Source organism: Mesocricetus auratus, unplaced genomic scaffold (assembly GCF_017639785.1).
Source record: "Mesocricetus auratus isolate SY011 unplaced genomic scaffold, BCM_Maur_2.0 Super-Scaffold_100009, whole genome shotgun sequence".
Taxonomy (NCBI): Eukaryota; Metazoa; Chordata; class Mammalia; order Rodentia; family Cricetidae; genus Mesocricetus; species Mesocricetus auratus.
In genome coordinates this window covers 13,026,905-13,039,762 of record NW_024429193.1, presented here as the reverse complement: position 1 = coordinate 13,039,762, position 12,858 = coordinate 13,026,905, and the positions used below count along the sequence as shown (strand labels likewise).

The window sequence follows — 12,858 nt, the reverse complement described above, 5'->3', positions numbered from 1 at the left end:
AGTGCTATCTTCCGTCCAGCGCCCTTCTCTGGGTTGGCAGCGCGAGTCTGCAGGGAGTTCTTCTTTCGCTTGTCTTCATCAGGCATGGAGACAGACCCTTGCTTTAAGGAAAGTCTGCCTTCCTTTCCAGTCCTGCAACCTGAAAGCAGACAGCTGCCCTGTTACCCACACGAGTAATACAGGGAGGAAGGCACCCCAAATAGGTCTTTGAAGAAGGAGGCTGGCCCCATCCCTGAAATTTGCCAGGGAGGATTTGAGGAGGGTTTCTAGAAAGCACCCAGAGCCGGCTAAAGTCAGAGAGTCCCTAACCAGCGTGGTTACACAAAAGGCTAATGCTGCGTGTGGTGCAGGTGCCAGCTGGAGGCCCTGCCACGCTCCTCGCTAGAGGCTAAGCTCTGAGTGAGTGTCTTACGGGGGCTGCAGCAGGAGACGGAGGAGGAAGTTGTCAAAATGCTCAAGCGTGCTGCTGAAAAGCATGCTTTATTTCACCTTTAACAAATGCAGATGGAGTGCCCCCCCCTGCACATCAGGGACGGCTGCAGAGCCCTGTGTGAAGGGCCTCCCCAGAGCTGTCAGTAACGAGGCAAAGGTCAAAACGTTTGCAGTGGAAGGCTGAGGGTGTAGCTCACTGGTAAAGCGTAGGCTTTGAATGTGCGAGGAGACCCTGGGTTCAATGTCCAACGCACACACGTATGCACTTACACATACCCATTAACACAGTCATACACAGTCACGCACACACACGCACACGCACACACACAGGTGGAAAGCGTTACTCACTAAATCAGTTCATCATAGCTACTCTTCTTAAGCGTCCGTTCTATCCTTCCATCTCATTAATTAAACCTTGAGTTTCAAATAAGTACATTGTCACTTAGAATAAAATCTACATTTCCCAGCACCTCAGAAGGTTTCAACCGAAATATTAGGGGCTGAGAATCTAGCTCAGTGAGCTACTTGGCAACATGTAGAGAGATTTTCAGTTGCTGTAGGGTGGCGGGGAAGGCACCAGAGGCTGTGACTGGCATGCACTGAACAAGCCGGTACATAACCACTGTACACATAAGGTAATAGAGAAAACATTCAAGAATATTATTCAAAAGTATAGGAAGGGGGGGGATGGCTCAGCCATGAAGGCACTTCTGTCACACAGGACCTGAATTCAGCTCCCATAGCAAGCAGCTTTACAGCCACCTTAACTCCAGCTCCAGGGGATCTGACACCTTCTGGCCTCTGTAGTGCCCTCTCACATGTGAACACACACACACACACACACACACACACACACACACACACACACACACACACACCAACAGAAAATTAAATGTCTTCTTTACAATAGCTTTGGGGACTCAACTAGTATCTCACACCTATCTTCCCAGCACTGGGAAAGCTGAGGCAGGAGGATTTTGAGTTTGAGGCTCTCTCTATATATATATAATTAATAAATATAAATATATCTATATATATCCAAAAATCTACTAGATAAAAAAATTATAGTTTCATAATTTAAAAAGCATGACTTAAAGACCTGTCTGAAATTATATAGTCCTCCTTCACCCCATGTACAAAAATGGTTATAAAAATGCATAAAGCCTAGCAAAACAGCAAGAAGAAATACAGGGGAGGTGGCGTGAAGGAGGTGGGAGCCAAGCTAAAGACGGCACCCAGGGCTCTCGCTCCGTTGTCAGCCATAGCGCAGTCGGGCTTCAAGCATCCGGCCACTCCACGTCAGCAAATCTCGTATGTTTGAGAGCTGCAAGGAGTATTGGCTCCGGTTTCACGAATCTGGTTTATCTTCCTGTCTTCCAGTAACTATACCACCTCATCCCATCTGTGCATTTCTTAAGCTGATTGAACGTTAGTCCTGAAATAAGTCTATGTGCGAAGCAAAATCTCTGTAAACCAGATTTCAAGGCTAAATTTGTTATGGTTTGATAAAAATTTGAAATCAGCTTATATATTGCACTAGCATCAATGTATAGGCCACTTACAGTAACATCAATGTATAGTAGCCCTCCACGGTAGGCCACTCACAGTAACATCAATGTATAGTAGCCCTCCACGGTAGGCCACTCACAGTAACATCAATGTATAGTAGCCCTCCACGGTAGGCCTCTCACAGTAACATCAATGTATAGTAGCCCTCCACGGTAGGCCTCTCACAGTAACATCAATGTATAGTAGCCCTCCACGGTAGGCCTCTCACAGTAACATCAATGTATAGTAGCCCTCCACGGTAGGCCTCTCACAGTAACATCAGAAACCAAGTCTTATGTGGCTGTTTGCGGTAGGAGCTCCTACTGGCCTCTTGGAGCTCACTGTAAAATTTAGGAGATTTTTACAAGGTAACTGTTGTTAACTATTAATTTTGTGGCTGGGTGTGGTACGCATTTGGAATCCCAGACTGTGAAAGGTGGACCAAGAGGATTCTAAGCTGAAGGTCAACCGGGTCTATATATGTCAGCACTGTCTCAAAAAAAAGAAAGGTTTTTAGAAATGGTTCACCCATGGTTAGGAGATCTGGTTGCTCTTCGGGAGGACCCCGGTTCAATTCCCAGCATCTGAATGGCAGCTCACAACTGCCCATAACTCCAATCCCAAGGGGATCAGGTGCCCTTTTCTGGCCTTCACAGACCCCAGGCACACACATGCTACACAAGCATACATGCAGACAAGCACACACATTTTTAAAATTATATGTTATATACTTAGAATTAAACAAATTATATTAAAACAAAGGTAATAAGTACTCTAGACTTCTAACTTCCTGGTTCCATTACTGTATTTTGCTGTGTTCTTGGGGTTATCTGTGCCTGTTATCTCTGTGGGTAACAGTGATGTCATGTGGGTAAGTCAGTGGGGACATTTGTTCCACAGGAATCAGCAAGCACTGAGAATCAGGGTCTGATGTGTCTTATAGATCACGTAGGCCAGGGCTCCTGAGCTTTCCTTCTCATGACTCTTCCCCCTGAGAAATTCTTACACAAGTTATACAGTTGCTGGTAATCAGTCTTGAAACAAAAATTAAAAGTTCCTAAGGATGGATATATAATAAAAGGGTTGATGGACTAATAAAAGGTCAAAGCCATTTTGCACTCTGACGAGACGGGTGTGCCCATTTGTCTAACGCAATGCAATCCAAAGGCAAACAATTCAGTACTTACATGCAGCATAGTGGTAACTATCATTGTTTTCCATAACTAAACCTTTTGTGTTTCTGTAAGAGCAGAAAATGTTGCAGAGTAAAGGTCCTGCAGTTTACAGCACACAGTCACCTCAGATCTGAGGTGTGTCATGCAGCCATCATTGGCAGTGCATGGTGTGACAGCATTTACAGTGCAGAGCTCACGTGTCTCTGTTCAAATTCAAGGCTTTAAAACGAAGTCATGCAAGACAACATGGGCAGGCATTGCTAGAAACCTTGGATTCATCATACATTTGACTTTTGAATCAACGTTTAGCTGCTGGGCTTTTAGAAACCTTTTACTATTGCCAAATATAAGTGACCATACCACATTCAATTACATGACCCCAGGTGGTGTTAAAGCTTTCACTTAGAAACCGTTTGGTCTACACAGAAACCATGGAGTAAATCTCAGTAATGCAGGTTGAGTTTAAGAGTGTGTTAATCCAGAGATGGTGGTATATGCCCGCAGTACCTATTAGGAAGTGTAAGGCCTCTCTGTCACATAGCAAGACCCCCATCCAAAGGGGGTAGGAAAACTTAAAAATGTGTTATGTGTTTAGCCATTCCATGGAGGGAAAAAATGACGAAATGCTCTTCCAGTATCCAAAACGATTGTGAAATTCATCATCCCAAAGAAAATTCCAATAAATTTCCTTTGTTTCACTAGTATTACTCATTAGCATAAACAGAGCTGTTGACCATCATCTGTGTAGGGACCACACTGATCTGTCACTTCCCTCTGTAAGTTCAACACAAGGATCTATGAGAATCAATCCCAGAATGAAATGTCCAGTGAAGAGCATTGAGCATTTAGTGTTTCTTGTAAACCGCATGTGCACCCGTATAACAATGTATAACACAACACATCAGCAGAAGTTTCCCCTAATTTTCAGTGCAGTACTTCCGAAGGGGCTAAGTTAAGTACCTTGGATCTTTTCCCAGCTGCCTGGGATCAAGAGTAGTTACACTGATTGATTTGGGAATCCCATTGATGATTTTCTTTATTCTGATCCATAAAAAAAAATTAGGAGTTCTGTGTGCATGAACTCTAATCTCCAGGCCAGCCTTTCACTGGCAGACGCGCTGGACTGCCTGTGAGGTGTCACAGTGGCCAGATTGATCCAGGGTGCCATTGCGAATAGGGTGTGGCTGTCTGCCATGTTTCCCCTTGAACCTGCTCTCCTCTGCTCTAGAGATCATAACGCCCTTCACCAACTCCTTCTTCCCTAAAAAAAAAAATTAGGTCAAAAGAAACCAAACCATACAAGCCCAGACACAAACTCAGATGGCTTCAAATATCAGACTCTCTGTATAGAACATATTTTCACACAAATTTCTACAAATATACAAATGTCAAGGAAATTCTACAGTAAAATGTATTCCACCACAGACTGCCAGTGAATACTGCGAGTCTAATCTATCAGGTGACTAGATGGTAGTTTGGTATGTCAGAATGAAGGTAGGCATTCGAAGACACATAGCATCCAGGCTTGAAAACTGGATTGCCTGTCTAAAGGAGTGAATGACGTCGGACATACTACTGAATTTCTCCCCACCTTGGCTTACGTTCACATAAGGACAGAGATTATGTCACCCCACACACAGGGTTGCTGTGAGAAAAAAATTGAGAAGAGAAAGAGAGTAGATACACCAATAAGTAGAAGTTGAATGTTTTCCATTCTTCCCAACCAGTGATGCCTAAAGTTCAGCTGCCTCCAAAACTCAAAAGAATTAATCACTGGTGGTGGGATTTAGGTTACTAGGATAGCTAATCTTGTCAACCTGGTAGGATTTAGAATCACCATGGAAACATACTTCTGGATGAGCTGATGAGAGTGTTCCCAGAAAGATTTAACAGAGCGGGTAAGACCTGCCCTGGATGTGGGTGGCAGCATCCTATAGGACCAGATCTCAAACTGCGCAGAGGGGAAAGGGCTAAGCTTCAGCCCCCTGTCCCTCTGCTGATGACTCTGAACACAGGGGCCCCCATGTCCCTCTGCTGATGACTCTGAACACAGAGGCAGAGGTCTTCCTTGCCTTCTGTGCCTTGCTTGACTGATCCCTTAAGCCATGAGCCAAATCAAACCCTTGCTTTCTGTGAGTTATTTGTTGGAGCCCATCGGGGCAGAGAGGAGCTGATGGTTTCTGCCCTGGCCAGACCAGAGAAGCTTCCCCTCACAGTGGACAGCAGTTAAAGCAGAGAGTCCGGAAGTTTTGAGTGTGCCACAAATAAGAGACATGGATGTCACCCCTCCACCAGGCTCAGGGAGCACTGCCGAGTGGGAGCATAAAGAATGTGAGGAGGGTCGGGAGGAGCGCTAAGGAATGCTGGCTTCTGCACATGGCAGGGGGCGGGGCACGTAGCTGTGGTTGCCTGTAGGAGATCAAGACAGTCAACATTCCAGCAGGGGTGAGGAAGAAACTCTTGACTCTGGCTGAGGGGCTGTCGGTGGCTACTGTGGGATGGAGAGTCATGTTTCTTTGGGAGTGTGGCCATTGGTAGCTTGCCCATGATCCATCCAGGGGATGACCCCACACTCAGGCTCATGTAGGTAGCACTAAGTGGATTTGTTGGGTTATATCTTTTTCAAGAGAGGAGGAGGCAGAGTAAAATCGGGATGAGGATGTATGTTGGAGAGAAGGAGGAAGAGGGGTATGGGGGTGGATATAACCAAAATACATTGTATACTTACTATGAAACCCTCAAAGAATAAACAAATGTGTGTGTGTGTGTGTGTGTTTTAAATACACATCTAAAGCCATGCAGTGATGGCACACAGTTTTAACTTGGGAGGCAGAGGCAGGTGGATCTCTGAATTTGAGACCAGACTGCTCTACAGAATGAGTTCCAGGACAGCCTGTCTCGAAAAACTAAAATAAGATAAAAATACACATCTGATCCAGGCATGGTGGCACATACCCTTAATTCCAGCACTATGGAGGCAGAGGCAGGTGGAGTTCAAGGCCAGCCTGGTGGACATAGTGAATTCCATGACAGCCAGAGCTACACAGAAAAACCTACTTAGAAAAATGAGAGGAAGACAACTTCAGACTTGAGATGTAACTTAGCTGTAGGGCGCTTACCCTGCGTTTCATCCTCAGTACAGTTATTTACATAGTTAATTAGAGACATGGTTCTCGACTCTGAGCTCATCTGTGAGAACCCGTAAACTGTGGGAACATGGTAGCAGTTCTATGACATTACACACTTGTTTTGGCTCAGCCCTAAAGGGATTGTCAGGATGTGGAGCCTAGTACCCCGATGCATGATAAATCAATAAAGGCCTATTTCAGATACCTAGTAGCAATGAGAAGGGACTGCGCATTGAATACTGCATCTCTCAATGGACTCTATAATTAGTTGCTTTTCATATTGATTTCATTTTAATGTCTTGAGATGGGTGCATACACACACAACATACATACATACATACATACATACATACATACATACATCATGGGTAGATCAATTATGAGCAAGCCAAAAATGTATTTGGAATATTTCCTAACATCTTTAAATATCTTCTTTATCTCTTTACCTCAGTATTTGACCAATTAAGTCTTAAAGTGCTCTGTCCAACCACACAGTCCAGATTTTTTTTTATTTTAATGTAATTGCTGTAATACAAAGAAGGCATGAGTAAGACGCAGAAAAATGGGGCTGCCGTCCAATTCTTTCAATGGGAAAATTCCCAGAAATGTGGGAAACTGCCGGAAACGCCTGGTTAATGTGACTGACCATTGCAGATTCCGGCTGAAAGCCAGAAGGCACCCGCTGGTTCCCACTCTGTGGAGCAAGGCCAGTCCCTCCAAGCCAGCAGCTGAGAAAGACACGAGGATGCTCCTGTGGCCGGGACCATGTCCAAAGTCCCTTCCTCTCTAGGACAATGTCCAAAGTCCCTTCCTCTCTAGGACCATGTCCAAAGTCCCTTCCTCTCTAGGACGGTGTGTCTTCTTGCTGTAGAAGGTGTCTGTGGTAGGAGAGGAGTAGACCTTCCGAACCACGCTCGGCATCACTAGATTGCCGCCTCCTAGAGGCAGCACTTAGAATATCTTTGCATCTGTCTGTTTGCCACCTTACACAGCCCCTGTGCCTAGCCCCCAAGAGGACACCACATGATGCCTGGACCAGATATCAGTAGCTTCCGATTTCAATTATCGCCACTGTGATTAGGCCACTTAAAGTAGAAAGTGCTTTGAAATGCAGCCTGCCTTTGCAGCCTCCCCCACAGACTGGATAGCACAGCGCTGAGTTGGGTTTTTCCCAGTTGAGCCTGAGGCCTCTCGGGATGTGGAGGGATCTGGTGTGGGAGGAATCTGGAGAGTTTAGTGCTCTCTGCTTCCGTTCTGGTGTGGGGTGCTATGGCAAGCAGGAAGTTCGGTCCTTACTATTAAAACGAATACTTTACCAAGAATGCTGGAACACAGCCATTTCCTCCAGCCTTCTTAAGAAAAAAAAAATGTTGGAACACAAATCAGCCCAACAGCTGCATTCTCAGGATGCTTGAGACAGTACTCATCTTTCACAAGACTGAGTGTCTGAGAAGAGAGAAAGCCTGTTGGTTGGCCTGGCCTCTGCGTGGTCCCTGGGAGCCTGGGCCGTCTGCAGTGCTGCCCTACCAAGATGGACAGTGTAACTTCATCCTTGTGGTACACATACGGATGAGTAGGTGCGCACGCACACGTGTGCACACACATACGTGCGCGTGCACACACACACGCACACACACGCACGCGCATACACACACGCGTATGGCATGAAGAGATGCGATCCCTGAACCTTTCTCTGTGTCCCCTGAACAGCAGATTCTCTGCATTGTGTATATACGTGTGTCTCCTGCACCCAGCTGTAAGGAGAGGGCAAGCCATCTCACCTTTCAGACAGTAAGAGCTCGCAAGCAGTGAAAATGACACTGAGACAGGAAAGGTGGGACCTCAGCTAACATGGCGGAAGTTCTTCACATCTAGAAGAAGCACCTTTGTCTTTTCCATGAAAAACAGTTACCACTCTGAAGTCCTTTAGAAGGGAAGACAGACTCCCGATGGAGCTCTTGGTTTTTTTACTTTGAGTTGAGCAGCGCTGTTCACACAGCTCCATGTAGAGCCCATTCATTACTAAAAGTCATTTCTTGCGGCACGGTTTCTAATTTGCCACAGAGTGATAACCAAAGAGACCTTGACAAATTAATTGGAAGCCTTCTCCTGAGGTAGCTCCTGCATTTTTTAAAAGAGTAACTCTCGGTAGAGTTTATCAGTAAATTACTTCATATATCCTCAGCATTAAATTATTTCCCCATTAGGAAAATTATAATTCTTTTCTTCCCAATAATGAAAGAAAAATGAAACTATCTTCAAACTATTCTGGCTTGGCTGTGGGCCCTTATTTCAGTAATTTCGGGAATGCCTCGCTCAGAAGCCATTAAATACATAAAGCTCAGGGGAAAGTGATGAGGAAAAGAGTGAGGAAAAACAGAGATTATGATTTCAAATAAATGCCGTCAACTGAAGAAAACTCAAGGCCAAAGAAGGAGAGGACTGCTCCCTCAAGGGAGGAAGCTGGTGTGGGGGAGGGACGGAGCAGGAAGGAAGCCTAGTCTCTCTTACTGGACTTCCCGAAGTCCACAACCTTGGAGGCTGTAGTGTGTTCCCTCACTGCTAAACAAGGAGTGAGCACTGGTAACAGTCTTTCTGCCCTGTGGTCACCCCTGGGCACTCGTGAGTCAGGTGGACAGGTGAGGTCCTCCCATCCGGCTTCAGTGGAGAGGAGATCCTGGTGAGACCTGGCACGCATGGTCTAGCCACACCTCTTTCTTTCTGGTTTGTTTGTTTTTTCTGTAGACAGGAAATACAATGAGTCATCTGTTTACCAAGAATTAAATTACAAGCCAATGGGGGGAGTATGCCACCTCAATGTACTCAGCCAAACCCTGCTCCTGGTTCTCCCTGACACTTGGGGAATTAAGTCAGCGAGCATTGTGGATTTTCTGGATTTTGTTTATTTGTGTCTAGACTTGGCTAGGTAGCAGTGGCCATTACATACTGTCTTTTGTGAACCTCTTTGAGGTCTCCAGTCACTGGACCTCTTTCTAGTAATCCTGGGTGCTGTCTCAGCTCTGAAGGTTAAGAGAGAGTAAATGAGAGCTAAGAGAGGTGTTTGACTTAAATCTCAAAATAGATCAAAGACGTCAGTGTGAGACCTTCTAGAAGAAACCGTGGGGACACTTCAAACACGGGCCCAGGCTGCGGGAACTCTGGCTCATCAAAAACCAGAAGGCATAAAGGAGGAAGGGGCTGGTTGGAAAGAGGAAGATCAGCAGATGTGGACAGGACAAAGACAGCAATGGGGTGCTAAGTATGATCAAAACATGTCATTTACATGCACAGGCATGCCTTAGTAAAATGTGTCGTCATATATTACAGCACACTAATGAGACATTAAAATAGAAGTTTTGAGAGTAGACAATAAGTGTCAAATGCTTACCCTGGTTCTGCACCTTATTCTCAATGTAGTATAACTACCTGCTTATACCTGTGATATCCTAGAAATCTGGGCCTTGATTTTTATGTGCACAGAGAACAGATTTAGTGTGCTTGTGCGTGTTTAAGGCCACCTCTTACTGATAGTTGTATTTATCTGTCTTTCTGAAGACAAGGACAGCCATGTTTTCTCAGCCGAGAATATCATCAAACTTCCAGTCAGACTTTCCACATCTGCCCGTTTTATACAGTGCTGCTATGTCTTTGGGGCATAGAGCAAAATGCAGATGAGTTTTTAAACCTTAAAAACAAACAAGCACAAGATGTAGGAGAATGAGAACACTTGGTTTTCTTCTGCTGCCTCTGAGGTGACATAGGAAAGCCTGAGACACAGAGCCATCTGAGGTCTGGATGCCACTATTGCCTTCCTCCCGGTGAGTATGGGAGACTCCACCTAAGCCTGCTTCATTTGTTTTATAGATCATGCAGCAGATGAGTGACCATCGCTATGACAAGCTCACTGTACCTGATGACATGGCCGCTAACTGCATCTATCTAAATATCCCTAACAAAGGGCACGTCTTACTGCACCAAACCCCAGAAGAGTACCCAGAAAGCGCAAAGGTAAAACACACCGTCTCTCCTGCAGCTAGCCTCCCTGGGGACCGGTCTCATGATGGAGGGACAAAAGAGGATGTCTATTTTGCTACACTTACCAACACTGAGACACTGATCGTTGAAAGCAAAGGAAGTGCTTATTTACTTCTCTTTGGTGCCATTGGTCAGTCACGCATACACAGTGGTTCGGATGCTGCTGCCCGTTGCTCAGAGTTTTACATGCAATCTCCACCAGAGTCTCTGGACCTGGACTTTTTCCTAAACTAAGGAGATCATCACCCTGTGTCAGGGCAGTCTTCTGTCTCCGCCCTTTTCTCTGTTTCATCGTAGAATACATAACCAGCTCGGCCACTGGGTCTTCAGGGTCTCTAACCTCTAGGCATTCTTGAGATCATCCCTCCCCAGAGGGATTTATAACAAATACGATAGAAGAACATTGATTTTGTTTATGTCCTATGCTTTGAAAAATGCTGCACGTTACTTTATGCTATTTGCCTGTGAGTGCATGTGTGTATATGTGTGGCGTGGGTGGGTGCATGTGTGAGTGTGGGAGGGGTGCATGTGTGGGTGCATGTGTTCATGAATCTGTGTATGTATGTGTGGATGTAGGTGTGCGTGTATGTGTGTGTGCATGCATGTGGTCATGTATGCGTTTGTGCATGTGTGGGTGCATGTTGTTCATGCATCTGTGCATGCTTGTGTGGGTGCACTTGTACATGTATGTGTGGGTGTAGGTGTGCATGTATGTGTGTGCATGCATGTGGTCATGCATGTGTGGGTACATGTGTGCATGCATGTGGGTGCATGCGGTCATGCACGTGTGGGTGCATGTGTGCATACATGAGTGTGTGCACGTGTGTGTGTGCATGTGTGGGTGCATGTGGTCATGCATGTGTGGGTGCATGCGGTCATGCATGTATGTGTGCATGTATAGGTGCATGTGATCATGCATGTGGGTGCATGTGTGGGTGCATGTGGTCATGCATGTGTGGGTGCATGCGGTCATGCATGTGTATGCATGTGTGGGTACATGTGTGCGTGCATGTATGTGTGTGCATGTGTATGTGTGGGTGTATATGTGTGTGCATGTGTGAGTGCATGCAGAAGCCTAAGGACAACATTGGCTCTTTCCTCAGGGCCACCTACCCTTTGTTTTTGTTTGTTGTTGTTTTTGGTTTTTGAGATGGACTCTGTCCCAGGCCTAGAACTCACCAAGTAGGCTAGGCTGACTCCCAGCAGCCCTGGGACCAGACCACAGTTCTCCACTGCCCCCGTGCTGGGGTTACAGATGTGTGCGTCACTGCACTCAGCTCTCCACATGAGTTTTTGGCAAAGGTCCTTACGCCTTCAGGGCACTCAGCTTTACTGACTGAACCATTCCCCAGCCCCAATCTCCTTTTGCATAGGCAGGACTACATTGGACTAGGTTTATCCTCTAATCATGGTCACTTTTAGTACCCGAAAAGAGGGCTGGGGTGATGGAGAGGCAATTTTGTTCTCTTTCCATAGGAGAGGTGTGAGCCTAAAAAAAAATATAGAACTCCCAATCCCAAACAAGTACTAAAGTAGCTACACTCTTATGTCTGGGATTGTTAGCAAATGCAGGTTCCAGGGCCCCCAGCCCAGAGTCTGCAATAAGAACAAGCTGCAAGTCCACGCAGCCTACTCTGAGGACTTCATGCCTCCTCAGCCTCATTGATCACCTAGCAACCAGGTATCATTAACTGCCTCCAAGTTCAGTCTGATGCCCATCAACAGTAGAATAGCATCAGTAACACCTTTGCTTGTCAAGGGTCTTTCTGAGGCACACACTGTGCTAAGCATGCCTTAAACATTACCTTTAGTCCCTGTAATAGCACTATGGCTAAGCATGCCTTAAACATTACCTTTATTTAGTCCCTGTAATAACCCTATGGCAGTAGTATCCCAGCCTTCCAGAGAGGTGGACAAGCTTAGATGGGATGTCACTTAACTGAAACGGCAGTAGCAAGTTGATGGGATTGGATTTGGATCCACCTGACTCCTACACACTCACCAATGTGCTGAATTTTAAGGCACATGGTGTTTCTGAAAGCATCAGGGCAGGTTCTTTTCAAGCAATGTTTTCAAGTAATTTTGTTTTTTAAGAGTGTGTTTTTGATCACAGGGAAAAGAATGTGTGGACTGTTAATTAGATGTTTTGACACGCACTTTCCATTGCGGTTGAAAGATGCTATAAAATTCACACCTACAACTTAAACACAGTGTGACCGGCCTTGCGCACTTAACTTGCATGCTCTGACACTCTTCTGGCAGAGTTGGTAAGGGCAGGAGCATGAGAGTGTAGTTAAGAGTGCGTTAAAGTGAGGAGAGGGAGGGTTGTTCAAACTACGCACGCAGCCATGGGGTTTCGATTATCACTGAATCCAGGGTCGACAATGACAGAGTAAAGGCAACTCTAGCAACGTTCATGCTGGTGACACATCCTTTGCTTTGAAGTTATAGCACAGAATAAGCGGCCATCCATTTGTGGCCAGCTCTGGGGTAGGACTGTGGACATGCGTACTGAGGTTTAAATGACTGAAAAACATAGA

The 12,858-nt window shown here is 45.7% G+C and overlaps 1 protein-coding gene across 2 annotated transcripts in view; it reads left to right on the top strand.

Annotated features, from left to right (window-relative positions):
* Ddah1 (dimethylarginine dimethylaminohydrolase 1) overlaps nucleotides 1–12,858 on the top strand; it is a 124,756-nt gene that overhangs the window by 108,787 nt on the left and 3,111 nt on the right. For both annotated transcript variants that reach the window (XM_040751644.1, XM_040751645.1), the window contains exon 5: nucleotides 10,148–10,291. In XM_040751644.1, coding sequence (XP_040607578.1) covers nucleotides 10,148–10,291 — 144 coding nt within the window. The remainder of the gene's footprint in view (nucleotides 1–10,147; nucleotides 10,292–12,858) is intronic.